Below are 24,870 nucleotides of genomic sequence, written 5' to 3' on the forward strand. Positions count from 1 at the left end.
CTCTGAAGGGAAGCAGTGTCTGCCTCTGACCCATGAGGTGCATTGTCCAATTATGTTATCAGAGTGCTCCAGATTGCTTTTCTATTGAACGGCCTGTTAGCAGCCCAGGCCACATCGTCGTGAGGGAGCTGCCAAAGTTCGGCCAATCAGAAGAGTCGATGCCGTACGTTCCTGCAAACTCGATTGAAGATCGCGACGCGTGCGCTCATTGGCTGAGAGGGTGCGTGATGTCACACCGCCCTTGCGAGGCTCTTTGCATCCTAACTCGGAGCTAACGTCCGCCTCTGTGCCTGTAAAACGCACCGGTGGCCTACGGGGGGGGGAGGTGGACTTGTTGGATCGCCACAATTTCACCAATAGATGGAATCAACCCATGGGGAGATGCTTGAAAGAGTCGCTCGTTTTGCAAGGGCAACCTGAGCCGTGAGAGTCATCGCCGCGCCACTGCACATAATTGGGGTCCTCTGTGAATGCGTGCAGTAGATTATGCATTTAACCCAGGGTTTGTTACTGGGTCAGTGGATTTAATGGCAAAAACTAATCCTGTAGGCAAGGTGTAAGCAGATGGTTTGCGTTAATAGGAGGAGGAAAGAGGATTAGGGGCCTCTGTGTCGTGGGGCGTAGCAGGCGCTCGGCGGCGAGACTGCGCGTTGAAGAGATGATGCACACACACACACACCTCGTCCGTTTTCGTGAAGGGCCTCTTTAAACAAACCGGCGGCTTCCCGAGACACCCCGTGTGCATCCTGCCATTGGGCCGCGCTGAGGCCGCGCAGACCGGGCGACCAGCTCCACCCTTGGCGTGTATGTAGAGCGATGATTAGGTTTGTGCGGACGCGAGGCCCTGTCCCCGGGCCCCTTGGCCACGTGGCCTCTTATCTGCTCGCGAAATTGAACCGGGAGTTTGTTGTTGATAGTTGGTGCCGTGGCCACTGCTGGGACCGCCCGCGGTGGTGGCTCCGCTGCGCGTGGCATGGCGTAGCCTGTAATTCAGTACTGGGGAGGCAGCAGCCAGGGTTGGTGGATTGCACAGATGTTGCGTAACTTCCCATGGGCATTAAGTTGCCTGCCATTCCCTGGTTCGTCAGGATAATGCTTGGGTTGCGATCGATCGTCGTGATTTTTTATTAATTTTCTATCTACGCGACTTTACCAAAAGACCCAAACAGTAGGATAATACGGTAGAGCAAGAATATGAACTCCACCTGTTCCGTTTGTCTGGGATAGAGTGTTGCTCCTTCGCATGCATGGGTTTTCTCTGGGTACTCCATGCTTCTTCACACATATAAACACTGGCTAATTGATCCGATAACGCGTTAAATTATCGAGAATTACAGAGCTTGGACCATTGTGGGCGCCAGCTCTGCCTTCCTGTTCGTTTGAGGTTCCTCCTCATGCGTCTGAGCCGTTCTTTCTCAATGATTGCGAGTGATCGCTTGTGCGGCAGTGGTGGCGCATTACAAGTTGACATCATCATTGTTACAGCGTCCACAGTTGGGACAGTGGGGCTCAGAAAGTGTAGCGGCCACTCGGGAGGCGTGGCCCGTCCGCGTGTTGAACCGAACACACCTCGACATGTGGATGCAAGTGTTGGTGCCTTCAACCCCCGGGCGTCGTGGCCATCCGCTTCGCTCACAGTGGACGTTAAAGATCCCCGTGATCTCTTTCAGAGAAGATCAGGCAATTGTGTGGCGGCCGTGTGAGTGAGTTGGTGAGTGGACAAATGAGTGGGTGACCAAACGGGTGGGTGTTTCGGTTCATGGGTGAGTCTGTGGGTGGGTAGATGGGTCAGTGAGAGGGTGAGTTTAGATAGTGAGTGAGTGATGGAGTGATTGGGTGAGTAGGTGAGCGAGTGTTTGGTTTCATGAGTGAGTGTGTGCCTTCGTGAGTGAATAAGTGAGTGATAGAGTGGGTGGGTGATTTCGTTTGTGTTTGACTGGGTCTATTTGTGAGCGGATAAAGTGGTTGGCGAGTTTGTGACAGACCGCCCGGCCAGACCTCGGGAGGTCGCTGTGTCTCTCCGGTGCAGCAGCTGCGATATCTGGCGCAGGGGCAGGAGGCGATGATGGCGAGGAAGGCGAGGAGGGTGAGTAGGTGCGGCAGAGGTCGCAATCGGGTACCCGATACCCGTACCCTACCCGATACCCGTACCCTACCCGATACCCGGCTACCCGTACCCGGCCGGGTACGGGTACGGGTACCCGTTTGCGACCCTGGTGCGGCCAGGTACGGGTACGGGTAGGCCGTGAGTCACTGGTGAGTAACTGTTTGTCACTCATTTCCCAGCGTCTTGTCTCTTCTCACAATTCAAGTTCCTAGAATCAACCCACCCATGCCTGCAACATGGCTTCATCCCAGAGGTCGCAATCGGGTACCCGTTAGCGACCCTGGTGCGGCCAGGTACGGGTAAGGAATCAAAACCCGTTTGCGACCTCTGAGGTGCTGCGATGGCATCGGTGGCTCGGGCCACGGTGACGTCGCCACCTTCTTGGCCTGGACAGGTGGCGCGACCTCTCTGTCTCTCGGTGGGCGCGTCACCGCACATTCACCCATGTCCCGGACGCGCGGTGACGCCGTTGTCTTCCTGTATGCGCACTCCCGGTGGCAGGATTCGTCCCCAGCTGGCCAAGGAGAAGATCGAGGGATGCCACATCTGCACGTACTTGACCCCCGGCGAGCCCCAGGTGGTGTTGGGCAAGGACAAGGCCTTCACGTTCGACTACGTCCTGGACATGAACTCGACGCAGCAGGAGATGTACGCGTGCTGCGTACAGCAGCTCATCGAGGGCTGCTTGGAGGGCTACAACGCCACCGTGTTCGCCTACGGCCAGGTCAGCCGCCACTCACTCCGCCACTCACGCCGCGCCCGTGGATAGATGCTCCGTTTAGTTTCTGGCCGGTGGCGGAGTGGATAAAGCTTGTGCCCTCGCAGCTAGAGCCACCCAGGTTCGATTGCCGACTTTCCGTGTGGAGTTTGTGTATGTGGTTTCCTCCTGTTCTCCAGAGCGTGGGTGAGTGTGAGTGAGTGAGTTTTTGTATGTTCTCTCCCTGTTTTGCAGTGTCAGTGAATGTATGCGAGTGAGTTTGTATGTGCTCCCCCTCATTTAAGCCTTCGTCTTGAATGAATGACGATCGTGATCGTCACGTGTAGTATTATACACAGCGGCAGCGGCGGTAGCGTTCATGCCGATTGCATTTCTCAAAATCGCCGAGGAACCACAGACGAGTGGGAAGGCGGCAGCAGCATCAGCAGCCGGGCAGTGAGGAGCCAGCACCACCAATGACTGCCCAAGCTCTGCGCTCCTCTCTTTTCCTCAGACGTTGCCAGCCAATTAATCATTTGTTTATATGTGTGGGAGGAAGCCGGAGTACCTGGAGAAAACCCACGCGTGCGAGACGTTTCACGCTCTATCCCATACAGAAGGGACGGACGATGTTAGTCCGCACTCTGCTCTTGCGCTTTCTCCTGGAGAGCCGCGGTATGGCACCTCCTCGTAGGCCCACCCACGGGAAAGGAGTTCCGCGATATTCGTGCAGTGATCCACCAACCGTCGCCACCTCCACAGTGCTGGGCTACAGGCCGCGTGCACAGCCAACGCCCCTAACGAACTGATGGAGATGCGCGAGACATCGTCGGCCCTGTGCAGGGCCACCCGGGACACCTGAAGGGGCATTAAACTGGAACGAATCTGGACGAACTCGGAACATTCGTGTAACCGCATTGTGAGTTGTGTTCGTGAGCAAAGCAGGCAGCGATGTAAATGTAATTTCTGAGCTACGAGATTAGGCAAGTGGAGGCATTGGAGATCACATTGCACAGCTTGCGATAGCATTCGATGGTGTGCGACCGTGTGCGATGCCACGCGATTCCGAATGGGCTGCATTTGGGCAGAGTCACATTACACGGAATGGCCTCGCTTGAACGCGTCCTCTGGAATATTTCTTAAAATGAAACTTCCTGCCAGGGCGCCGTGGTGCATGGTGCAGTCTCCGACCGGCCCCTTTGCTGTGAGGAAGGGGCCACTTGCCCGACACGTCGCCTGTCATGGACGCGTGTTTCCCGCAGCGCCACGGCTGCATGAGTTTCGTGTCATTACTGTCGCAGCAGCAACAGCAGCATCGCCATTTTTTTATTTTGCTACGAACATGCCGGGTGACACGGCCAAAGTGCTGTAATGGTGGTACTCCCTGGCGCTACTCTTCAACTAATATTTTGTTTCTCAAGCGTCAAACTCGCTGTTAGGCGAGGTGGACCGTATCTATGAGATAAGCGCTATGGATTTTTTCCCCGGGGGTTAGAGTCGTACGGCGGTGGGGGCAATGGAGACGGTCGGGGCAGTGGGGTCGGTGGGGACTGCGGGTGCGGCGGGGGGCGGTGGGAGCGATGGGTGGGGTGGGGACTGTGGGTGCGGTGGGGGGCGGTGGGAGCGATGGTTGGGGTGGGGGTGTTGGAGGCGGTGGGGATGAAGGCGGCCTCTGCGCCATGCTGGAGCGTGCGCTCGCTGCTGCCAAGCGCTGACCGCGTGGTCGATGGAGCCATCGATAACCGCTCCCTGCCGTGCCCATTATCTCGATTGAACCCGCCCGGCACAGTCACTCGCTCGCTCTCTCGCTGTGTGCTGCCTGCTGCTGCTCGTGTTATTAATCGGAAGAGTGGCCCTCGCCTCATCCCTGTTCCGGGAGCTCTCATCCTGTTCCGATTAAACGCATTGTGCAAACGGGCGTCCGTTTCGCTCCCCTCTGCGACCCTGTTATAAGAAAATGATTGTGACGATAGGAAATAATGATGGTTATTGGCGTGCGTTAGCCATGAGGACGTCACCTCGCGGGCAAGCGTGCTACCACTACAGCCAGCACTTCCCGGTGAGGTGACTCACAGCGGCGGAGCGAGTTGCTCACATTCGCGCGGTCGCAAGTTCAAATCCTGGTTGCGGTACTCGACTTAGCCCATCATCCCTCCGTCCAGGGGTCGATAAGATCAGTACTGCTTCGTGGGATGTGAACTCACAAACTTCATCGTCCGAGCCACTCACTATACCGCCGAGCCGGCTGTATTCCGGTTGAACATAAACAGCAGCAGCAGCAGCAGCAGTGATACTCGTTGTGAACAGTGACCGGCCTTCAGTGCCGTCGATAGATGCGCCCCCGCAGCGTTAACCCAGCAGCAGCGAGGGCTGCGCGGTGGCAGCATACCAAGTGGGCTCACGCAGCCCTCCGTGCGGCCTTTGCACGCATTCACTAACTTGGGCTTCCTCCCGTTACGTAAACAACAAAAAAATTAGCACAAACTTGTCAACGCCGTGACCTCCTGGGAGGTGCGAGCCGCACCCTGGCCGCCGATGCTCCGCTGCCATCGTCGCGCCGCCACGGTGAGCCGTGTCCTCGCCCTTCTGCGTCACAACACCGGCGAGAGCTTGAGAATGAAAATCTTACAAATCCCCACGAGCGTAATGGCTCGGGTGCGGGAGAGAGAGAGCGAGAGCGAGCGAGCGCGCCCGCGGCATTCAAAATTCTTCTCGCCCTAAAAGCGACGATGCTCCTGTCCTGTCACGGCGCGAGGCATCCGCCCGGGGAGGGTGGGAGGGAGGTGGGCCCGCCGCCCTCCCGGGTGGGAGGTCGCCGCTGCTACCGTGGAGCGGGCCCTCGCCTGTCTGCTCGCCGCCCACCCTGGGGGGATTAGCGGGGGGGGACGTCGCCCGGCCCCTCGTGCCATGGGTCGCTCGCGAGAGAGATACTTGGTGAGGGAGACGCGTGATAAGGGAGATGCATGGTGAGGGAGACACGGTGAGGGCGAGTGAGAAGTGTTGAGAGGTGAGGTCAGCAAGGTGAAATTTAGGTTAATGCGGTGAGAGTGACGCGGTGAGGGAGACGTGGCAAGGAGATGCAGTGAGGGAGACGTGGTGACGTGACATGGTGAGCGGTACCGGGCTTGCGCTGTGTGTGGTGCAGACGGGCTCGGGCAAGACGTACACGATGGGCACGGGCTTCGACGTGGCGGTGCAGGAGGAGGAGCACGGCATCATCCCCCGCGCCGTCGCCCACCTCTACGCCGGCATCGAGCAGCGCCGCCAGGAGGCCCTGCAAAACAACCTTCCACCGCCCGACTTCAAGATCAGCGCCCAGTTCCTCGAGGTGACCACCTTGGGCGGTGCCTCGCAGTGCCGAGCTCCTCGCTTCGATTCCCATCTCGAGCGCCTTCTTGTGTGTGGAGTTGGGTGTTTTCCCACTTATCTGCCGAGTGCGATTGAGTGCGTGGGGAGCGGTCGCGTAGCGGTTCGCGCGCTGCGCTACAAACCAGATGACCCAAGTTCAATTCCCACTCACCAGTAACGATTATCTGTACCGGTCCTGGACCTCCGCTAGGTCTACTGAGCCCCAAATGAGTACTTAGTACGATGTGTAAACTTCACCATTAGGGAGACAAAGGTGGCTAGGTATAGTGCTGGCCACCTACTCCCTCGTGTGCCGTGCCAGCCTTCATAGGTGCTCGCTCACAATACTTGCCCCAACAGTGTGTTGAGGTTTTACGGGGGATCTTCGTCTTTGTCGTTTGTACATTCTCCCTCTATGCTGCGGGGTGTGAGTGAGTGAGTGTGTGAGTGGAGGACACTTCACGTGGCCTCAAGGTGCACTTGGCCTGGCACAAGTGTCGTGGTGACGTCACCGCCACTTAGTGGCGAATGGCGGTTGTTGTTGAGTGGAGGATGTATGATTTTTCCCTGTTTTGCATGGATTTCCTCCGGGTTCTCCGGTTTCCTCCCATAGCTAAACGCATGCACACTACAACCGGGGTCAGCCAAACATCAGCAGCAGGGCCCTGCACACTTGCGTGACTCTCCTAAGTAATTGATTATGAAATAACAACACACAAACCGACCGAGGACATAAGATTGGCGCCACGAAGAGCGCGTGTTGGAGCGACGTGCTTGTTGTATTGGATCTCGTGTGTCCGCAGCTGTACAACGAGGAGGTGCTGGACCTGTTTGACGGGACGCGAGACGTCGAGTCCCGCAACCGCAAGTCCAGCATCAAGATCCACGAGGACGCGGCGGGCAGCATCTACACAGTGGGCGTGACCACGCGCGCCGTCGCCACGGAGGAAGAGGTCGGTTGTGCCTTTTGACCTCGTCGCGTTCGGGGGAGCTCAGGAAGGGGGTGGGCGGGCGGAGAGGGCCTCGGGGTGGCCTCCCGTGCGATGGCCCCGCTTGCGGTCGTACGTGGCGCACGGGCCCTGTCCGGTCACGCCGTTCCCATTCGTGCCTGAGGGTGGGGGGGGGGGGGGGGGGGGGGCGGGGGGGTGGGGGCAACGAGTGAGGTTGCGGCTCGGTTCGGCGTGGCCCATGCATCACGGCCACTTGCTCGCGGAGTGGGAGAGCGAGACATTTGTTACAAGTTCCGGCGTTGTCACGTTTCATTTGTCAGTCAAAACAATCGCTCTGGGGGAGGGGATGCAGTGGGGAGGGGGGGGGGCAGTGGCAGAGCATGCTTGAGCTTATTTACTCCGTTCGCGAGCTGTGTTTTTCCGAAGATAATTACACGGCTCAGATAATGACACAGCTCGTAAGAAGAAGGCCACGCGGTGCAGAATGTTCTCATCCTGCCAGGAGGCGAGATAAGGGGAGATGTGTTTGTCAAGAGGGTGTTCTCCCACCGAACGCGTGGGAGGAGCGGCGGCTGAGAGATTACCGGTCGCGGCGTCTCCTGCTCATCCCTGGCCCCCCGTCTCGTCTCGTTGTGACTTCTGCTATTTGATGCCTCCAACTTAATCCTGCGGTCTCGCGGAATGTGGCGCAACCGGAACGCGGAACGCGCAGCTGCCTGTGATTTACAATCGCGGCTTAATAGGCGCAGCGTAAATATTGTTGATTGCCGTGATCGCGGTACGGCGAGGGAGGGACGAGGCGGGTTTCGCTTGGCGGTCGATGTTTTCTTGAGTGGATACGACAGGGAGACCTTGGCAGCTCTTTCACACGGCTTCGTTGAGTGGCACTCGCGTTCCCCGGCCAGAGAGCCCCCACCGCCACCGCCGCCATGCGTGAGAGATTGGGAGAGTGACGCGTTTAATATTTAATTTGGGCTTTCACGACAGCACTGTTAGTCCCTGGGATTAAAGTGGCAGATCGCGGTGGGTGTAGACCATGCTTACGAGGACAATGCACGTGTATGTGTGTGTGGAGCGGTCGTGTAGTGGTTAGCGCCACGCTGCGCTACAAACCTGGCGACCCGGGTTCGATTCCCGCTCACGGCCAACACCGGTGACGATTATCTGAACCGGTCCTGGGCCTCCCGTAGGTCAACTCAGCCTCAAATTAGTACCCGGTGCGATGTGTAAACATCGCCACTAGGGAGACAAAGGTGGCCGGGTGTGGTGTTGGCCACCCACCCCCTCGTGTGCCGTGCCAGCCTTTATAGGTGCTCGCAAACAGCACTTGCCCCAACAGTCTGTTAAGACTATTCGGGGGATCTTTGTTGTTGTTTGTTGTCGTGTGTGCGCGTGTGCACACACAGATGATCCAGTGCCTGAAGCTAGGCGCCCTGTCGCGCACAACCGCCAGCACGCAGATGAATGTGCAGAGCTCTCGCTCGCACGCCATTTTCACCGTGCACATCTGCCAACAGCGTGTGTGCCGCTCCAAACCACAGGTAAACCACCCCGGCAACGCCGTCCCTCACCTCCGCCCCTGTTCCATTCACATGCCTGGCTTCTGTACGCACTGCGCATCTGTTTGTAATGCTCACGTCCATGCGTGAGCAGCAGGGGAAGAGGTGACTTTTAGGATTAGGCGGTATTAGTTTCGCTGGACTCAGGGAACCGTGTCGAACCGCCCGGCAAGCCCAGGGGCAAACGTTCACACGCCCACCGCCCACGACGCCGCGCGCTCGCTCATGCGGGACCCCAGCAATCGCTTCCAACTCATGGCAACATTTGAGGGTTTGAAAGGGCAGCACATGGGCGGGCGCCATGTGTGTTGCTGTCGAGGGGAAATATTGGCCGATTGCCGCTGCCTCCGGCAGTTTGACCGGAATGCGGCCTTCTTCCGGTGCAGAATGGTTGATGGCATGTCAACAGCATGTCGAAGCCGGGCCGGTCCGGCCTCTGTGAGCCTCGCTCCATGATAGGCCAGGTGGGAATGGGGCCCACTCATCGCGGTTTCCGCTGACAGCTTCAACGGCCAGAGCAGTGCGTCCGTTACAGCTATAAAAGAAACGCGCCGCTCCGTCGCTTCCCGTCAGTAGTGGCGGCGCGTCACCGCTATTCATCTCTGCCAGCGCGATCACCGAGGTTTACGTTCCAACGCGGAGACGCGGTCGCAGAGACGCTTGAATGCTCGTCGCTGTGCGGCGATGGGAGATGATGTTTCTGCTCATGGCTGCGCGACTCGTTCAGTGGCGTGCGAATCCCCGTGACGCCACTGAACCGTCCACAAATCACCACAAAAAACTGCAGACTTATAAAAGTACACACGTTTTATTTGAACAAAAAAATATGTGTATATAATGTCACTCTGCGAACATTCTTCAGAATATAGAGAACACGCTGCCTCTCTGGCCTGTTTGTGCTGTGAAGAAGGGTCATTGCCTCAAACGTCGCTTGCCATTGTATACTTGTGCCTTCAAGGATGCAGCGTATTTTACATGGGAAGTGTTGAGGTGTTAACTGTGCTTGTGCACCACTGCCGACGCAGCAGCAGCGTCATCAGGTGATATAATCTGTTTGATGCAAAAGCAAGCGTGAAGGCTAACTAGCAGTCGGCCTGATAGAGAAAAAAAAAACACGAGAATCGACAGGAATGGTTTGTAGCAGCGCGACCTCATGGCGACCCCTGTGATCAGCATCAACCGGACCCAGAGTTTCACAGCGATGCACGTCGCTCTAGTATTAATATTCTGATTGTGCTGTCACTCACCTGTCGGCGCCGATCTCTCGTAAGGGCCCGGCTTGCACGGAGAGCGCGACGACGGCACGCGTGGTTGTTCACCCGCGGGGCGCCATTCCCTACGCCCGTCACTGCCTCCGCACAACAGTGCCTCGAGGTGCTGCGGTTGTGTTGTAACTGAAGTGGGCAGTCGGCGTGAGCCGTGGTACTTCTACAATCCAGCCGTGGCAAACGACGGCACGGCTACGTTGCCAGACATGGGAAGTTATGCCATGGCTACGGTGCCAGCCGTGGAAAGAAGACCACGGCCGTGGTGTGGGTGGGTGGTGGTAGTTGACGGGACCGCACATGCACACTCACGCCCGCGGCGTGTTTTTGCAGGACGCGGAGGAATACAGCAACAGCGTGGAGGCCTCCTCCTCTGCCCCCATGAACGAGCTCGAGGTGCTCACCGCAAAGTTCCACTTTGTGGACCTGGCGGGCTCCGAGCGCCTCAAGCGCACGGGCGCGACGGGGGACCGCGCCAAAGAGGGCATCTCCATCAACTGCGGCCTGGTGCGTAGGGCTCCCGCGGCACCGTCTCGCCCGCGTCCCCGTCGGTCTGTTGCCGTCTCCGTGTTGCGTGCTTGCCGACGCGATGGGCGCGGTCCACGTGCTTTTTCAGCTTCATCTCCAACTGGAGCTCATCAGCACTGCGTCTGGCATTCGCTCCGTTCTCACAGCGCAGGGCTGTGGTTCACAGACGCAGGCTGCGGTAGTTTCGCAATAGAGAGGGGAGAGGTGGTTACTGTGTGTGATCTCAGTTGAGTGATTGGCGGTGTACATTTTAAAATATATTCTTAGGTTTTTTCGGTAAAGTCACGTAGGTAAAAAATTTAAATTTAAATTAATAAAAGTAAAATAAAAATAAAAATCCCGACGTTTCGGAGGCAACACAAGCCTCCGTCTTCAGGTGGAACCGTCACAGCACGATAGCTGTATCAAGTAAGAGAAATTCCAAGAAAACAGTCCTTGTATATATGGCAAATATGGAGCGTGACGTCGGCACACAGGGGCCGATTCCTTTAGAACAATGTCACGGGGTCTTGAACATCCACTGGTCAAGCGGAGAGACGGACACAGTTACTGACCAGAGGCCCAAGGGCCTTGAACATCAAGTGGCCAGCAACACTCTTGGCAAGATGTTGACTACCTCGCTTGGAATACAGGAGGGTGTGCGTTCGATCCCGACCCTGACGCCTATATATTTGGGGTTTGCATGTTCTCCCCGTGGTCACGTGGATTTTTCTCAGGCCCCTCCGGTTTTTCCCTCAACATTTAGAAAGATGCGTTTAGAGTATTTGGCTGCTATAAATTTCCACGTGATGAGCCACTTATTTGAGCTATAATTCTTGGCCAGGTCACTTCTTCAAAAGAGCTATATAGCTCAATGGGCATTACTTTGTAAAAAAAATAGTTAGTAATAGTACTGTTATCAAAGTTGTAATGGATAAGAGTTTCTGGAATTGAGCCAAGTTATTGTTGTTGTAAGAGCTTGGAAAAAGAGACAATGCAGGAGGGAATTCCACCGTGGAGCAGTGCGATGGAAGAAGCAGAAAGGGAATTGTTGTGACCTGCAGTGTTGTGAGTGAGTGGGTGAGTGATTGATTGTGTTCGTGAAAGAGTGGGTAATTGAGTGAGTGGGTGAGTGAGTGAGTGAGTTCATGCGTGGATGAGTGAGTGAGTGAGTGGGTGAATGAGTGGGTGAGTAAGTGAGTGAATGGGTGAGTGAGTGAGTGGGTGAGTGAGTGTGCTCGTGACCTGCGCTGTGGTGTTGGATGAAACGGTGTGCATGAAATAACACAATCGGCAGTGTCTGGTAGACTGAGACCTCAACAGGGCGTCCAGGGCGCGGTCGGTGTGAGGGTCGCTGGCCGGCCGGCGCGTGGCCATGCCGATGTCCCTGGTGCTGACCGCCGCTTGCGTGCGCGCGTGTGTAGCTGGCGCTGGGAAACGTGATCAGCGCGCTGGGCGACCAGAGCAAGAAGGCGACGCACGTTCCGTACCGCGACTCGAAGCTCACACGCCTGCTACAGGACTCTCTCGGGGGAAACAGGTAGCGGCCACCACTCCTCGGTTGACTCAGCCTCAAATCAGCACCTGGCGGCCGGGCGTGGTGCTGGCCACCCACCCCCTCGTGTGTCGTACCGGTCTTCATAGGTACTCGCTAATAGCACTTGCCCCAACAGACTGTTAAATGTTATACAGAGTGTCTTTGTGTAACCACACACACACTGTTATGTCAGCTGCATGCCCAGCCACTTAGTTCTCAAGCAGCCTTAGGTTGAATAGAGGGGGCTAAGCAGGTGCGGTATGGGATAGAGAAGAGGTGGGCTGATGCGGTCCAGGAGGATCTGGAGCTGAGTGGACTTGCTGACGACTGGTACCAGCGGTGTTAGGGCAGAGAAGCGACGCTCGCAACAATTAGTGGAGCGCCGGGCAGTTAAAACCCGGAAATTTGGCACAGCGGGCAGCATTAGCAGTGCATCCGTCAGTCATCTCAGTCAATCCACAACACCTGGGTCTGTCCCGTGACCCGTCAGCTGCAAGAGGCTTCCACACCTAACTTAATGGTGGCTGTTGTGGCCGTTGTGTGCAGCCGAACGCTTATGATCGCGTGCGTGAGCCCATCCGACCGGGACTTCATGGAGACGCTGAACACCCTGAAGTACGCGAACCGCGCGCGCAACATCAAGAACCGCGTGATGGTGAACCAGGACAAGACGAGCCAGCAGATCGGCGCGCTGCGCGCCGAGATCGCACGCATCCAGATGGAGCTCATGGAGTACAAAACGGTGGGTGGAGGTGCCTCATCGTCATGACGACGGTGGTCATGATGATCATGATTAAGACGATGCCCAGTAAAGCCTCGCTTTAGTCTCACGACTCTTTTACAAGAGGATCCTGCCACGTTTTTGCGGTAGGGGGTGATGATATCTGCTGTGTCTAATCCCAAATGTATGTGTGAATGTATGTTAAACTTCTTTCGCACCGTACAAGTCATTTGCGGTGTAATTTTAAATTGGCGATTGTGGACCGTGACGCCGGCACACGATGGCCTGCTTGTTTCCAATGACGTCACGGGACCTCTGACGCCCACTGTGAGTGAAGGGGAGGGCACGTCGGAGGGCACGTCGTAGTACCATAGACCCTGCACCCACCACCGTGAACCCAGCACCCTGCACCCAACACCCTGCACCCACCACCGTGAACCCAGCAAAATATTTCACCTGGAAAAACTCTGGAGGTGGAACCGCTCGTTTGCAGTGGCGTCCGGGGCTCTTCAACGATCGCGACGGCTCGGGGAGGCCTTCATCCAGCAGTGCATCGAGCCTGGCTGATGATGATGATGATGACGATGGGAATGAGATGGACAGACTATGAACCGTCCCAAATGCAGAAACACAGCTCCCCCCCCCCTTACCGGGTAATGCCCCCCCCCCGGGAGCACCCCCCCCCTCCTCATCTTCCCACGGGGCGTCTCTCAACTGTGACGGGAAACGCGCTCCTCGCTGGAGATGAAACACGCGATCGCAAACGATTTTAGTCTCCTTCAACACCAACACGAGCCATCGCCAGGGGCCTGACAGGGCGACTGCATCCGCCGGTTCAGCCAACAAGCTGCTAGATTAGAAGCCTCGACCCATGCCGTACGGGTCGCGGTGGAGGTTATTTGACCATACTTCACCACGCTGCTTGTTGCGGGTTGGTGAAGACGGGCAGCACAGGAGCGTGCGGGGGGGGGGGGGGGGTGCGGTGAGCATCACCCGGTGCGAAGAGCCGAGGGACGCGGTCCCTCTCGTTTCTCTCTCTCTCTCCCCCTTCCTGTCTTTCCCTTTTTCTCACTTTCTCTCCCTTTCTCTCCCTCCCTCTCTCTATCACTCACACTCTCTCACTCCCCCCCCTCTCTCCAGGGCAAGCGCCTGGTCGGGGAGGACGGCGTGGAGAGCCTCAACGACATGGTGCAGGAGAACGCCATGCTGCAGGCGGAGAACGGGAACCTGCGCATGCGCATCAAGGCCATGCAGGAGACGATCGACGCCCTCAACGCGCGCATTGCCCACGTGCTCACGCAGCACGCCAGCCATGCGCTGGCCGGTGCAGGCAAGGCAGCACCGGCGTACACGGGCACACGCACGCACCCACGCACCCACGCACCCATGCACCCACGTTGCACCCTGCCGTGGTGGAGTGACTGGGAGCGGTGTTGCTCCACGTGGCCGCAGGTGTGGGTTTGTGCTGCTGATGATTTTGTCAGATTTGTAGCCATCATTCACATCGTCATCATCATCCCCGAGTGGTGGTGGCGGCTATTCTGCCACCCATCATCGTCTCTGTTCCCAGGCTCTCATATTAACAACCTGGCTCAATTCAACAAACGCGCCAACCACTAATCCATTACAACTTTGATAAGAGCTCATTGTTGCTGGCCATTTGACATTCAGGGCCATAACCTCACGCTCCGTCTGCTTCACAGTGGACGTTAAAGATGTGTGACATCACTCGCAGAAGAGTAGGCAATTGTGCTAGCGATGCAGTTCGTATTTGAAAAAATTTCCCAAATTTCTCAGCTGGGAAACGCAGAAATCGTCGCCCCCCGTGCCTCACCGAGTCTCAAGACTCATTTCAGGCTGGGACCTGCCAAGTTTTTGCTAGTAGGGGGACAACGTTGCTGTGTGCGCGATCCCAATTGAGTAATTTGAAAGCATGGCCAGTACCGGTCACATTGTGCACAGTGTGCCGTGGTGCTGCTGCTGAGTTGGCAGTGGTGCACAAGTACAACCAACAACAACCACAACAACTCGGCATTCAATAACAATGCTGCGTGCGTGTAGCCTTAAAAACAAAACAAAAGGTGACGTTTCAGGCAATGGCTCTTCATCCCAGCACGCGGTTTACATGGTACGTTTGTTTGTACCCTAATTTATATTCAGCGCTGTCGGTGCCCGCTCAGCTGGCGTTTCAGGGGTGAATGGGGGGGGGGGGGAATGGGGTGCATGGCAGGTGGGTGGGTGTTACGGGTGTTGGCGGGGGAGGGGGGGGTGTTGGGGTTGATCCTAATTGGGACGGAATTGTTGAAAGGCTTCCGCCTCTCTGATGGCCGTGCTCCTGCGTCCCCCGTTTTGTCTTCTCTCCCGGTGCGTAGGTGACGGCAGCGAGGAAATTGGGTCCATGATCCAGAGCTACATCAAGGAGATAGAGGACCTCAGGTCGGCCATCCCTAAACCCTCACTGCCCGAGCGGCTCTGCCCGCAGCACGCACTCTCCCACAACAAAGCAGGTCCCCCGCGGCACGTTGGCTTCAGAGCGGCGAGCAGCGAGCGGGCGGGCGAGCGAGAGAGCGAACGATGAAGCGAGCTCCCGGTTAAAACGCGCGCTCGGACTACCAATGCGAGCCACTCGATTCCCGTGTGCAGGAGCTGCGCGGAGCCCAAGGTGTTCATGCGAATGCCTTGGTTGAAACGGAGAAGCAGAGGTTGCGGTGGTGGAATGTTTTTAAACCACGAGGCTCGTCCCGCATGGCCTCCCGAGCAAGCTAGAGGAGGAGGAGAGGTTCGGGCTTTTGGGGGCCGTCAACTGTGCCTGTCACTGTCGCCACCTTGTGATGGCAAAAGTCACGGATGTGGTGATGGTGGTGTATTGACAATGCTGTGTAGTGGCCTGTGGTGGCATGTGGCGTGTGCTGGTAAGTCTCTGTGTATGGTGGTCTGTGGTTGTGTGCACGGAGTGGGGTGTGGTGTTATTGGTCGATGCGTGGTGCGGGAAACTTGTATGTGATGTGATGTTAGGTGGTGTCGGTATTTTGCTTGTGTTGTGCGTGTTCACGTGTTGTTGTGTTGATGTGTTGTGTGTTGACGCGTTGTGTGTGGTGTGTTGACGCGTCACGTGTTGCATTTGGATTTGTCGCTCGTGGTGTGGCCGTGGCTGCTTGCCGGCGTGTCGTGTGTCGCTGTGGTAGAACGTCGCGCGCTGATGTGTTGCGTGTCCTCACCAGGGCCAAGCTCCTGGAGAGCGAGGCAATGAATGGCTCGCTGCGCCGGGAGCTGACCCGCGTGTCCACCTCGCGCTCGCCCATGTTCGGCGGAGCCGCGTCGCCCGCTGCCTCCCTGGGGGCCCCCTCGGGGGCCGTGGCGAGGCCCTACGGAGTGACGCCCGACCGGGAGATGCAGGAGGTCCTGGAGGTGGCTCGCAAAGACCTGGAGAAGCTCAAGAAGAAGGAGAAGAAGCAGAGGAAGATCAGGTCGGTGTCTGCTGGCGGCCACCGATATTCCTGTTGCAGGGCAGCTGGGGAGGCTTTGACCTTTCCCCCGTTCCTCACTGCTGGGGTCACTTGTGGGATTTGGCCGCTCGATTGTACGTAACGTGCGGTCGTCGTCGCGGCTCTCCCATTCTCGTGAGTGGCGGCGGTGGAGAGGCGCCTTTGGGGAAACGGCGTCCATTTATCGAAGCCCTCAGGGGGCGACGTGCGGCGTTCTCAATGTGCGTCTGCTATGTTTGTCTCGCCCAAGGCTAAAGAAGGAAGGAAGACACGGCCGTCTGTCGGCGCGGAGGTTTGCTATCAACCGCCCCCGTTGTGTTTGTGCTTCTCCTGCGCCGCGCTGCGCGTGCGTCGTCATGCGTTGGCGTGTGAGGATCCCGACCGTAGCCCCGCCCAGTGGGTTCCTCGCGGCCCAGCGCCGCGCCGCTTTTGTTTGCCTCACGAAAGCGCACTTAGCCGTTTGAGATTCGCGTCAGGCGCCGTAGCGGTTTGGATGGAAGGCGTGGCCCGGAGTAGTCGCGGAGTGGAGCGGAGCCCCCGCGACCGTCGCGTGCAGTGCACGCCGGGTCACGAGCCGACCCCTCTGGCTGCGATCCGATCCGAGTTCCACTCCTCTGCTTTATAACGCCACTCGCTCGGCACGTTCCTCCTCACCGCTCGGCAATTGAACTCGGCGTTTGATTTCTCACCGAATAATTTCCCGGTCACCGGCTGACCGGGGTTGGTGGCAGGTGATTGGGAGTAGCCCCACAGGCCATAGTGAGACATGTTATGGATGAGGGGTGCCGGGTAGAGAAGTCGTTTCTGAGTCGCTGACCTTGTCAAACCCGGCTGAAGTGAAGCCCTCATTGTTATCCATCCTTGATGCACGTGGCATCATTCAGTCATCTTCAAGAAATAAAACGACTTTTTATTATTGCCCTCGTTTACCTCGGAAAGCCTCACCGAGTTTCTCACAAGGCTCTTTCTCAGGAGGGTCCTGCCAAGTTTTCGTAGTAAGAGGGGGCAGACGATCGCTCCGTACCTCTCAATTGGGTAATTTCGCGGTAATATTTCAACTTGGGCAAATTTGGACCGTGATGCCGGCATGCATTGGCCTAGTCTCGCAAATGACATTGCGGGAGTGAACCGGATGGCGCTTAGGATTTCACGGTTAATACAACCGCAGTATTAACCAGGGCGGCGATTGGGAAATTGAACCGCGATGCAAATTGATACTCGTTAACGTTTGTCGTGTTGTTGTGGCTGCATGCTTTTTCATGCAGTGGCTTTGACTGGGACCGTGCCACAACCCACGTGGGCCGCCTAGCGTGGCCCCCAGTGGGCCGCCGAGCCAAGCCTGCGCGGGCCGCCCCGCACGGCCTGTGCGTGGCCTTGCCCCCGTGGCCCCCCTGCGACGGGCCTGCTGTGTCTCTCCGTCGAGGCCCCGGCGTAACCGCGCATTCGTCGTTTTGCCCCGCAGCCTGGAGAAGCGAGGCGACGCGGGCGACACGGAGAAACGGGAAGGCGAGCACGACGAGAGGACGCGTGACAACCGCGAGGCGGTGAGTGCCCCGCCGGCCCACCGTGTGACACCTGCACTACCGCCGCCGCCGCCATCGCCGCCACCAACACCCTTCGCGGTTTGCCTGCCCAGCACCGGTTCTCTCGAGTCGAGGTGCCTTGACGAGTCACGAGAAGACAGCGCTGATTAAAACCCGCGCCGGTTAATTGAGTTGGCTCGCCGAGCCTCGAACTTGGCCTGGAGAAGCGTGTGATGAAGTGGGTTGGGGCCAGCGCCCGCGTGGGACGGGATGGGGGATGGGGGGAGGGAGGTGGAGCGATGCCAGCTCGCGGGGCAGGCGTGCGTGACGCTGCCCTGTATGTCACTGTGTGTGTGTGTGAGAGACTAGCTTTGTGCGACTGCGTGTATGTGACTGTATATGTTCATAGCTGAGCTATGGACACGGCGGCGGCGCGATCCATCTGGGAAAAATCGCTGCGAATTGCTCTATCTGAACCAGTCCAGGGCTTCCCCTCGGGTGACTCAGCCTTATTAGCACCAGGTACTGTCTGTTGAAGCTATACATGGGATCTTTGTCTTTGTGCATCTGTGCTCGCGTGCGTGCGTGCGTGTACTCGGGCAGGAGGAGGAGGCGGAGGAGAGCGATCATGAGAACGGGGAGAAGGAGGAGGCGGAGGAGGAAGAGGAGGAGGACCTGGACTCCAGCGACAGCTCCGATGAGTCTGACTCGGAGCTGGAAGAGAAAGGTGACTCTCCCTCTGCCGGCTCCTCACCCGCATCTGACGTTCCCTCCCTCGCCAGTTGCAAAAATCACAAAGTCAGACTGGTGAATAGAAGCTGGTGGGTGCTAGGCCCTGGCTGGGCCACAATACGCTGCCGTTCCCTCGGCCACGCAAAGCGCTTCTCTGGTGGGAAGCTTCGCTGGGAGCGCCAGGCGCTGCCGCGAGGCCGCCCGCCTCAACCTACGCTCGCTCGTGACGCGTACTCCCGTACTTTGTGAGCGAGCGGCGTTGGGTGAGCGGTGGCGCAGCGGTTAGCATGCTGTGCTTCGAACCCGGCGAGCCGAGTTCGATTCCCGCTCACGGCCATCAACACCAGTGACGATTATGTGAACCGGTCCTTGGCCTCCTTGAGGTGAACTCTGCTTCAAATAAGAACCTGCTGCTGTGTGTAATCATCGCCACTGGGGAGACAAAGGCGGCCGGGCGTGGTGTTGACCACCCACCCCATAGGTGCTGCTCACCCACGGCACTTGCCCCGACTGGTCTGCTAAATGCTACACGAGGGATATACGTCTTTGTTTTTGTGTCCCGCCCAGCCAACTACCAGGCGGACCTGGCGGACATCACGTGCGAGATCGCCATCAAGCAGAAGCTGATCGACGAGCTGGAGAACAGCCAGCGCCGGCTGCACACGCTCAAGCAGCAGTACGAGGAGAAGCTCTCGACGCTGCAGAACAAGATCCGCAACACGCAGCTCGAGCGCGACCGCGTGCTGCACAACCTGGGTGCGTGCGACGCCCCCCCCCCCCCCCCCGCGGCCCCCCGCCCCCGACCGCTGCCTCCATCAGCCGCTGACGCCGCTCTTGCGGAAATTTTAAATGAGTGTGGGACGAGCCCCGCTGTGCCGCCCGCGCGCCGAGGAGAAGAAAAAAATTGTTGCCGTCGGCCAGGAGGAGAGGAGCTTGTGAGCCGGGCACTAACGTGTGCAGTGGTGCAGCAACTTTAAACGAGGGCTGGCCACGGTGTGGAATTGCGTGCGTGTATGTTGCGTGCGTCCCTGCGTGTGTTAGGGGAGCGGTAGTGCAGAACCCCGGCGACCGGAGTTAAGTTCCCGCTCGTGGCCAACACTGCTGACGAATATTTGAACCAATCCTGGGCCTCCCCTTGGTTGACTCGGCCTCCAATTAAGAACCTATTGCGGTGTGTCAAACATCAGCCCTAGGGAGACATGGTGCTGGCCACCCACCCCCCTCTCTTGTCGTGTGCCCTATTGGCCTTCATAGGTGCTACTCGGCAACGCCGCTTGCCCCTAACAGGCTTGTAACGGCTATTGGGGGGTCGGTGCGTGTGCATGTGCTCGCAGTGTAGAGCCAGCAGTTCTGGCGGCGGCAGTTGTGAAACTCCGGCTTGTTTTGTATTTAATGGTCAATGCTCGTGCTGTGCGTCTCCTGCCGAAACGGCAAACCCTACACGGCCGCTCACACAATAGACCGTGCGCCATCACCCAACCATCATCCCCTTAGCGGCGCAACTCGATTCGGTCCGCGAGCGGCGTACGTTACTTCGCTTCATGCCTTTATCAGCACTGCGGGCTCAGAGCGCCGTTTTCAACTCCTTCGCCCGAATGAACCTCGAAAGGGTCGCCTAGAGAGACGTCCTAGCGCCGTGAGACTAATTGCCGAGCATTACACGCGGCGAGCTGACGCGGGATCCTCCATAGATTCGCTATGGAATCGCCCCAAGCCAGGCGGTGGTGGCGCCTACGCTGCACATGGCCTGTAATCCACCACTGTGGAGGCGGCGAGGGTTTGCGGATTGCACACGGATGTTGTGAGACTCCCTTCCGCGTGGGCATCGAGGAGGAGCCGTTCCCTGGCTTGCCAGGAGAAGGTGGTACAACAAAAATGTGGACGTATCTTTCGTCTGCCCTATCGTATGGGATAGAGCGTCATTACACTTGCAACCCAGGAGTGTTCTCTGGGTGCGCGAGCTTCTTGCCCAGATGTAAATGACTCTTAATTGGCTGGAAACATCTTAATATATCGAGGACCACAAAGGTTGGTAGCACCAGCTCACCGCGTGGCTGTTGCCTTTCCCGCTTATTTGTAGTTCCTCTTCCTGGCGCCTGTTGAGTCTTTCTCTCTCTACGAGAGCGAACAATGACTGTGCGGTGGTGAGTCCACGTTGATATTATTATTATTATCCCAAACAGTCGTTTATCGCTAGTCGCTTGGACAGAATGTCGTTGCTCCATCAAGCAACAAAATCGCTCGGATCGGCGAGGTCGGCGTCTGGTGCGGGAAGTCGCGGCGGCCGTGCTGAAGGAGCGCTCCGCTCGCTCGCTCGTGCGCTCAATGCAGGCTCCATGGAGAGCCACACGGAGGACAAGGCCAACAAGGTGCGCGTGGAGTACGAGAAGCGGCTGCAGGTCATGAACAAGGAGCTGCAGAAGCTCCATGTGGCGCAGAAGGAGCACGCGCGCATGCTCAAGAACCAGTCGCAGTACGAGCGCCAGCTCAAGAAGCTCCAGCAGGAGGTGGCCGAGATGAAGAAGACAAAGGTAAGGGGGCAAACGAAGCTCGGGACGTGCGCTTGTTGCAGGGGCGGGGTTTGAATCCGGCTGGCCGGCCTGGTTAATACTGCGGTGTGTATTAACCACAAAAAATACCACACAGCATCGGAGTGGACTTAAAAAATCGCCGCGAATTACTCAGTTGGTTAAACGCACAGCAGCAACCGTCTGTCCGCTGTTGCGAACGCTCGGCAGGAGCCTCCTGAAAAAGAGTCTCGGGACTCGGCGAGGCTCCCCTGCGTGAACGAGCGTGGTGGTAATAACGACGCCACGGTCGCGCTCGGGAGAAAGATGGTCCGTGCGTGCCCCCTGTAGGTGCGCAGCAAGGATTGCTGCTGCCCCCGCAGACATCGCTAATGCGGTGCGCATGACAGCGCGCGTCTGTTGGCTGTTGCGCAGCTGGTGCGTAAGTAGTGGTCTGTCTGGGTGTGTGAGCGTGGATTGTCTGGATGCCACTGTGTGTCTGTTGGTAGTGGCCGGGTGTGTGTGTGTTAGCAGTGTGTTCGTGGATCTGTCGTGGGGTTTCTGGGTGCATCTGGGTGTGTGAATATTGGTTAATTCTCTGTGTGCGTGAAGGCAGTGTGCTGCTGTTGGGACTGTAGTGGTGTGCCTGGGTGTGTGCGAGTGTTGGCGACGTCCTGCTGGTGGGACTGTGTTGGTGGAGTTGGTGGCGCGCGTGGTAACTCCCCGCGTGGTGACCGCGCAGGTACGGCTGATGAAGCAGATGCGGGAGGAGCAGGAGAAGACCCGCGCGGTGGAGATGAGGCGCAACAGGGAGATCGCGCAGCTCAAGAAGGACCAGCGCAAGCAGGAGGTGGGTGGTGGGGGCAGTCTCTGACACACGCAGGGGTCGGTGTGGTCATTTACATATGCGTGGTTGGAAGCCGACAGGCCACTCTCGTTCAATTATTTGCTGCTGCTACTGCGTTGGCAGTGGTGCACAATCAGTGAACAAAGCAATAACAACACCGCGTGTATCTGGCCTTCAAATATTTTTATTTTAGAAATTGCCGACGTTTCGGGCATTGGCTTCATAGCCTCTCGTTATCGCTGCGGTGCGCATCAACCGTAGAACGCCACGCGCCGTCTGCTTGACTGCGGACGTTAATGATCCCGCGACCTCATTCGAAACGGTGTCGGCCATTGCGTGTCGACATCACGATCCAAATTCACCGAATTTGAAAAATGACACTGCAAATTACTCGGTTTGGATTACACGTAGAGGAGCATTTGTCGTGACCTCCTGGCAGGGAGAGCTGCCACTGGGGGTGCCCTCGGTGAGACCCCTTAGCAACATCGTCCCCTAACCGCTGCGCGTCAAACGCAGCGGCGCTTTCCTCCGTGACGATCGCCCTGCGCCACGAGAATGAAAGCGCGAATAATGCACGTGCCACGTCATTATTATTATTATTATGATTGCGGCTGATCTGTACGGAAGGATTCCGCTGTTAAGGCCGTGCTCACTGTTGTGGCCGCTTTCTGTTTCAGTATCACATCAAATCTCTGGAGGCCCAGAAGCGACAGCAGGACCTCATCCTGCGGAGGAAAACCGAGGAGGTCTCTGCTCTCATTCATTAAGTCGCTCGGCGTTCGTCCCCACGGCCGTGTGGCGCCCCCGCGCGCCGTGGGCCCCGCGGTGCAGGCCGCGGGTGTCGGCGTGAAGTGAAACAATACAACCCGCCCCTTCTCAGTGGTCACCCAGGACCGCCGTGCAGCACCCAAATCCCCCCTGCACCCAGACCCCCTCTGCACCCAGACCCCTCCCTGCACCCAGACCTCCTCTGCACCCAGACCCCCTCTGCACCCAGACCTCCTCTGCACCCAGACCCCCTCTGCACCCAAACCCCCCCTGCACCCAGACCCCCCCCTGCACCCAGACCCCTCCCTGCACCCAGACCCCCTCTGCACCTTAACATAGCAGTCGCGCTTTCGGCGCTTGCTGCAGAAGTACGTGGGAGTTGAAATCCACCGCTTGACATTGCTCGTTTAAGATACCCGTGATGCTATTCGGAAGCGGAGGCCATTGCGTGCAATTGCCGTGGTCCAAATTTGCCATTTTGCACAACAATTACAGCACAAATGACTTATTTAGAATACACACGCAGTAGCCATCATCACACCCCCTACTGCGAAGACTTGGCAGGACCCTCCTGATTAACGAGACTTGCTGGGTAATCAAGCAAAATAATATTGGTAATGCTAAAAGGATAATATAACATAATGGTCCATTTCCTGGTTACATAATGGACGTAAATTAATCATGAAGCAAGGCTGATTGCCTTTCCAGCAAGCATAAAACATCGGCCCAAAAGTTGGCACAAAATTGGCCCAACATTGGCACAAAGTTGGTCCATCATTGCAGGTGTGCTGGGTTAGCACCACACATAGCGATGCGTCTCACATTGCCGCCGCTGGGTCTCCGGCAGTCCGACGTCTTTGGCTGAGCCAGGTGAGGGCCTCGTGAGGTTCACAACCTCCGTCTTGGCATCACGGGACCCGGAGCCTCACAGCGAAGCGTGTCGCTCTCTCTTGCGCGCGCCCGATCTCGTCATATCCCAAAAAGCTCAGCAAGGGTTTGAGCTTGGACATCGTTCGGATGGACCACCACCCGTGCTTGTTCAGTTCAGGTCGCCGTAAGCCTGCGGGGTTTCATGGCGGACAGCAGAGGGGGCAGAGCAAAAATCTATTGTTCCACTGCACTTCTATGCTCCCCGCAACCGGCCAGCATGGTGAAGTACGATCAAGCAACCCGCCCGACCTGCGCGGCGCGGGGAAGCCCCCATCCAGCAGTGGATTGGCAGACGCGCCGTGCGTGGGTGCGTGCTCTAGGAGCTGTGGGAGCGACATGGTGGGGGAAGGGGGGCTCTGTGCCGGAAACCAGCGGCGTTTAATGCGGCGGCGTTTAATGCGGCGGCGTTGCGGTGGTGTCCCGACAGGTGACGGCGCTACGGCGGATCGCCAAGCCGGTCTCCGGCAAGGTGAGCCGGCGTCTTCACGTGGTGGGCGACTCTGGGGTGGACGTCTCGGCCACCACGGGCTCCTCCGACCAGGACGCCGCCGCCGCCGCCGCCGCCACGGCACCGTCGCGGGGCCGCGTGCTCAGCGCGCGGCAGCAAACGGCCACCGCCAGCGCAGCCTCCGCCACGGCGAGGTGAACGCTGGGCGGCGGGTACCGAACTCGCGGGGCGGTCCCTCCCCTGCAGCGTAGACACGTGTCTAGCGAGTCGTTGACGTAATATTCACGTGTGCGGGTGGCACGCTGGACCTGCGATCCAGAGGTCGCAGCGTCGATTCTGTCTTCCTGGAATGAGAAACTCGCTTCATCCCTCGGTTATACGTGGCCGGCCTACACCAGGCTGCTGAGCCGTGCTGCGTCGTTTGCGTCATGAACCGGCAACGGCGCTTGTTCCATCTCTCACCCCGTGTGTGTCCCCCGTGTACCCCCTCTCCAGCAGCAGGAAGAAGCACTTGCGCAAGGGCGTGAGCAGTTACTCGTCGCGCTCGGCGCGCGTCAAGTGGCAGACTCTGGAGCGGCGCATCACCGACGTCGTCATGCGCAAGATGACCATCACCAACATGGAGGCCGACATGAACCGGCTGCTCAAGGTGTGTGGCGGGTCCGGAAGAGGACTTTCAGATGGTGATAGTCTGAGAAGTGAAATTTAACATATTCTTGGTTCTTTCGGTAAAGTCACGTAGAAGGGAAATAATAAAATAATATTGATATAAAACAATAAAAATTTCCTTTCTACGTGACTTTACCGAAAGAACCAAGACTATGAATCCCTGCAGTCACGAAAGCTTTAAATCAAAATGAAGATGAAATTAAACGTGTTAAAGAAGCGCTGCAGTTTATCAGTTTCTCCCGCAATGTATGGTATTTTAATAGTTTGAAT

The 24,870-nt window shown here is 57.5% G+C and overlaps 1 protein-coding gene across 6 annotated transcripts in view; it reads left to right on the forward strand.

Moving 5' to 3' along the window:
• The window catches only part of KIF21A (kinesin family member 21A), a 63,322-nt gene that overhangs the window by 14,411 nt on the left and 24,041 nt on the right, over nucleotides 1–24,870 (forward strand). For 4 of the 6 annotated variants that reach the window (XM_061567163.1, XM_061567161.1, XM_061567165.1 and 1 more), the window contains exons 2-20: nucleotides 2,609–2,831; nucleotides 5,950–6,132; nucleotides 6,956–7,105; nucleotides 8,509–8,643; nucleotides 10,260–10,433; nucleotides 11,858–11,973; nucleotides 12,517–12,712; nucleotides 13,832–14,021; nucleotides 15,064–15,127; nucleotides 15,913–16,158; nucleotides 16,427–16,468; nucleotides 17,639–17,720; nucleotides 18,303–18,426; nucleotides 18,999–19,187; nucleotides 20,763–20,962; nucleotides 21,681–21,788; nucleotides 22,463–22,531; nucleotides 23,911–24,125; nucleotides 24,427–24,580. In XM_061567163.1, coding sequence (XP_061423147.1) covers nucleotides 2,609–2,831; nucleotides 5,950–6,132; nucleotides 6,956–7,105; nucleotides 8,509–8,643; nucleotides 10,260–10,433; nucleotides 11,858–11,973; nucleotides 12,517–12,712; nucleotides 13,832–14,021; nucleotides 15,064–15,127; nucleotides 15,913–16,158; nucleotides 16,427–16,468; nucleotides 17,639–17,720; nucleotides 18,303–18,426; nucleotides 18,999–19,187; nucleotides 20,763–20,962; nucleotides 21,681–21,788; nucleotides 22,463–22,531; nucleotides 23,911–24,125; nucleotides 24,427–24,580 — 2,860 coding nt within the window. The remainder of the gene's footprint in view (nucleotides 1–2,608; nucleotides 2,832–5,949; nucleotides 6,133–6,955; nucleotides 7,106–8,508; nucleotides 8,644–10,259; nucleotides 10,434–11,857; nucleotides 11,974–12,516; nucleotides 12,713–13,831; nucleotides 14,022–15,063; nucleotides 15,128–15,912; nucleotides 16,159–16,426; nucleotides 16,469–17,638; nucleotides 17,721–18,302; nucleotides 18,427–18,998; nucleotides 19,188–20,762; nucleotides 20,963–21,680; nucleotides 21,789–22,462; nucleotides 22,532–23,910; nucleotides 24,126–24,426; nucleotides 24,581–24,870) is intronic. The other 2 variants (XM_061567162.1, XM_061567166.1) reach the window with 2 other exon arrangements.

This window comes from Lethenteron reissneri, chromosome 38 (assembly GCF_015708825.2).
Source record: "Lethenteron reissneri isolate LAM-NWPU_2019-01 chromosome 38, ASM1570882v1, whole genome shotgun sequence".
In the NCBI taxonomy this organism is placed as follows: Eukaryota; Metazoa; Chordata; class Hyperoartia; order Petromyzontiformes; family Petromyzontidae; genus Lethenteron; species Lethenteron reissneri.